The 3500-nt window shown below is 39.4% G+C and overlaps 1 protein-coding gene across 1 annotated transcript; it reads right to left on the bottom strand.

Moving 5' to 3' along the window:
* Positions 1-1193: 1193 nt before the first annotated feature.
* fam240a (family with sequence similarity 240 member A) lies at positions 1194-2857 on the bottom strand. Its single transcript, XM_020463868.2, has 3 exons — positions 2664-2857; positions 2278-2402; positions 1194-1390 (listed from the first exon to the last, which is right to left on the bottom strand). Exons 2-3 carry the CDS (start codon positions 2397-2399, stop codon positions 1279-1281), a joined length of 234 nt encoding a protein of 77 aa, XP_020319457.1. The 5' UTR covers positions 2400-2402; positions 2664-2857; the 3' UTR covers positions 1194-1278.
* Between the last annotated feature and the right edge of the window lie 643 nt (positions 2858-3500).

Raw genomic sequence — 3500 nt, 5'->3', positions numbered from 1 at the left:
GTACTTCCAAAGTTTCTAAAACAATTTTGGAGGTAGCTTATGGTAGGGAAATTAACATTCAATTCTCTGGCAAAATCTCTGGTGGACATTCCTGCAGTCAGCATGCCAATTGCACACTCCCTCAAAACTTGAGACATCTGTGGCATTGTGTTTTGTGACAAAACTGCATATTTTAGACTGGCTAATAGGTCTACCAAAACAAGTGGCTGACAATTTCACTGGAATAGAGGTAGATAGATATATTTCTAATTACCAGTTAATATGTAGAACACAGTAAAAAACAATTTTTTTAAACATGACAAGGATATCACAAAAGTCAGAGACTTATTTCCATTGTAGTCCCTTTAACTTGCAAAGCAAAAAATAAACAGGCACAGCAATTTATAGATATATAAAAAAAAATGTAACGCAAATGGTGTCTCTAGCCTACTTCAGATAGAAGTAGAGGCAGTTCGGAAAGGCAGGATTGAGTGAAGATAAGGGTATTGATAGTTACAGTAGCCAGGGTCCGGGAGAAAGTCAGCCTGACAGACAGGCTCTTCTTCAAGGCACCTTGCCATCTCCAACATTCATTCCCCCATACTTCCTCTGAATGTCTTAGTGCACCACCGACAACAGTGTAGCACCCGCCTCTGGGTGATGCTTCGGCTGCTCCTGAGGAGGTATCACAAATATATCAGCATAAGTGTCTTAGGCCTTAGAATTAAAAAATATCTACTCATAGCCGCTTGCCTATAGTTTATAAAGTGATAAATACCTACACGCCTTCACCGACTGCTTAGGATACTGAGTATTTTCCAACAGAAATAAATCAACTTACAAAATCATTTGGCATATTTACCAACGTAATCTGTCCCAAACTAACATTTACTTTGATATTTTTATACATGATCTCAGTAAAACTTCCTATATTCATACCAATAGTGTCATTGTTCCATGTAGAAATGGCACAATTTATATAGTTGACTTCTGCAGTCCTTTTACAGTGATACTAGAATACGCTTGAGAAAACTGAACTCCTCGGGTCAGTTTCCAACACTCTTCAACCTGTTTTAACTGCAAGTGTGTACACTTCGTTCACTTAAGCCTACTTAAGCCTATGCGTAAGCCTTAAACCTAAGTATAGATAATGCTGGACTAAAAAGTATGCTCAATAGTGAATCTTCCCTCAGTGTGAGACAAAACAGGAGTGATCATGATAAAACATGTTTTTTTTATTGATATCAGAAAAAATACATCACTCTTCACGAGAACAGAGGGGACAAATGCAACACTCCGTTATGTGTCATCTGCCTGTTTGGCAAGTTTGCTCTTCCTCAGAAGTTCGTCATTTAATTTCTTCAGATGTTTTGTTCGACTCTCAAGCCTTCGGTGCCATTCGTCTCGCAGCCTATGTAAAGACAAAGTATTATAATTTTTTAAAAGTCAGACACATTCCATAAGCCATATGTTTACAATATTGCTTTAGGCTACTTAATTGTATGTGTCTTGTTCAGACAATGGATTTTTTTCTAGCCTGGTTACAGATCTGTTTGTGCTTTTACCTACTTCATTAGCAAGAGAGCAGAAACAAACGGGCACCCAGGCAAAATTTCTACGACAATTCCTCTAGGAATTCTAATGGGTTTATTATTTGTGACACCATGCTCTTGTGCCCAGTATTGTGAGGATGGCTCTGCCACCTTCCTCACATCTACTTGGCTTATTGCATTTGTTGCTGCTGTGACACTGCTGTGTCTGATAATCCTCTAACCTTAAAGCAGCACAGGTTATTGTAGGACAGCTAAGCATGGAATATGGCATCCCCTAATATCACTCAACACTCTCTGATTATCATATCGGATTCCCTAAAGTTTTTCCAGTCCTTCTCAGATCGGGGATATACACATGATTACATGGACTAGCTACGGACAAGCCATGGGGTTATGAGATATTAGAGTGCGCTTTTGCTTTTGTGGTTAGAGATTCTTATGGCCAAGTACTTTAATATGATTGTCAGTGTAAGTTGTCCTGAGATGCCCTTAGTGTTAACATTTTGCTCGTAACAAAATCATGATCTGTTACATGTAGCATGTGCGTCGAAAGTGATATCGCCTAAATTGTGGAAGTTTTATCACTCATAGCAGGATGTATTCCTAATCCAAATATGAAGAAGAAAAGTTCTGCAAAACATAAATAAATAGACCTTTGTTTCCCTTGAGTAACCTTTCCTCATATCCTGTGCAGTATTCTTATAGCACAAAAGTGTATCCCTTCAGAATGTCCAACAATCCTTACTTGGTGAGAGCACTATTTTTCTTCCTCATGTCTTCAGTTTCTGTCCTTTGGTCGTGTTTAGCAATTTTTTGTTCCCAGAGATCTTTTATAAAAAGCTTATCATGAATAAGAGCCACATTCATTTCCTAGAAGAAAATACACATCTAATTAGTTAACATGGACTCAAATAAATAAATTCGCAATGTCTCACATTTCTCAATGGCTCAGAAAATCAATGTCAGTTATGTTTACTCTTGACAGTAATACATTTTTCATCTTGAATATGTATTTGTATAGTAGTAGATAGTAGCTACAGTATATGTAGTCAGATATTAGTGATGAGACAATGAGTTCCAAACAGCTGGACTAATAAGAGGAACAGCATGCATAGATCATTAAAAACAAACCTTCTGTGGGTATGAATCTTCTTCTCCCAAAGAGCCTCAATGTCACAGGATGTACTGTATAGTCCTGTCGTGGTGGATGTGGTGCCGATGAAAGTCTCCCCTCTTCCGCGCCCCCTGCTGAGCTTTATTTAAGTGGGGACAACATAAGACCTTCGTGTCATCTGGCCTTTTTGAGAAGAGTTTGGAAGGGAGGGGGAAACATAACGTTACTTCCCTTTGTTACGTCTGATGACATTATGTTTAGAGGGGACCTATAGCAGAGCTGTAGTAGTGCTCAGCTCAGCATTAGGGGCCTCCCACACTGGCCTTATTCTAATCGCCCCCACTACTCCAATGACACTAGCACCAAAAGAAGGATTGGCTTGTTCTGTTCATTCTGGCTAGATCACATCAGTCATTTGATATCATCCCCTTTTATTCAATTTGAATGGCTCGCGCCACATTTTAAGACGGTGGCCCATGAGAGGCTAGAGCAGCAAGGCTAGACTGGGTAGCTGTGGATCGTGTTACTTGTAAAACTGATGAATGTATCAGGTTCTAATTTATGACAAGAAAATCCTTGACATCTTCTTGACAACTCCTTGACTGCTTATGACAACCTCAATGATTGGATGGCATTGAGGTAAAAGGAGGGCAGTCCAAATGATTAGCCAAGCAAGGGAAGTTTGCAACGTAAGCCCCTCAGCCCTCGTGTTTAGTCGGCTTTGCAAGTGTACAATTATGTTCACTCCGGGGCCTGAAACTCCCCATAATTCAATTCGCGACAATAGTACATCCGCTAAGAGAAGTCTGTGAAAATTTAAAAACAACGTCAATGGAGAAGTCAACATACAAATG

Source organism: Oncorhynchus kisutch, linkage group LG3, assembly GCF_002021735.2.
Source record: "Oncorhynchus kisutch isolate 150728-3 linkage group LG3, Okis_V2, whole genome shotgun sequence".
NCBI lineage: Eukaryota > Metazoa > Chordata > Actinopteri > Salmoniformes > Salmonidae > Oncorhynchus > Oncorhynchus kisutch.
The sequence above is the reverse complement of the archived record's forward strand: the minus strand, read 5'-3'. Positions and strand labels throughout refer to the sequence as shown.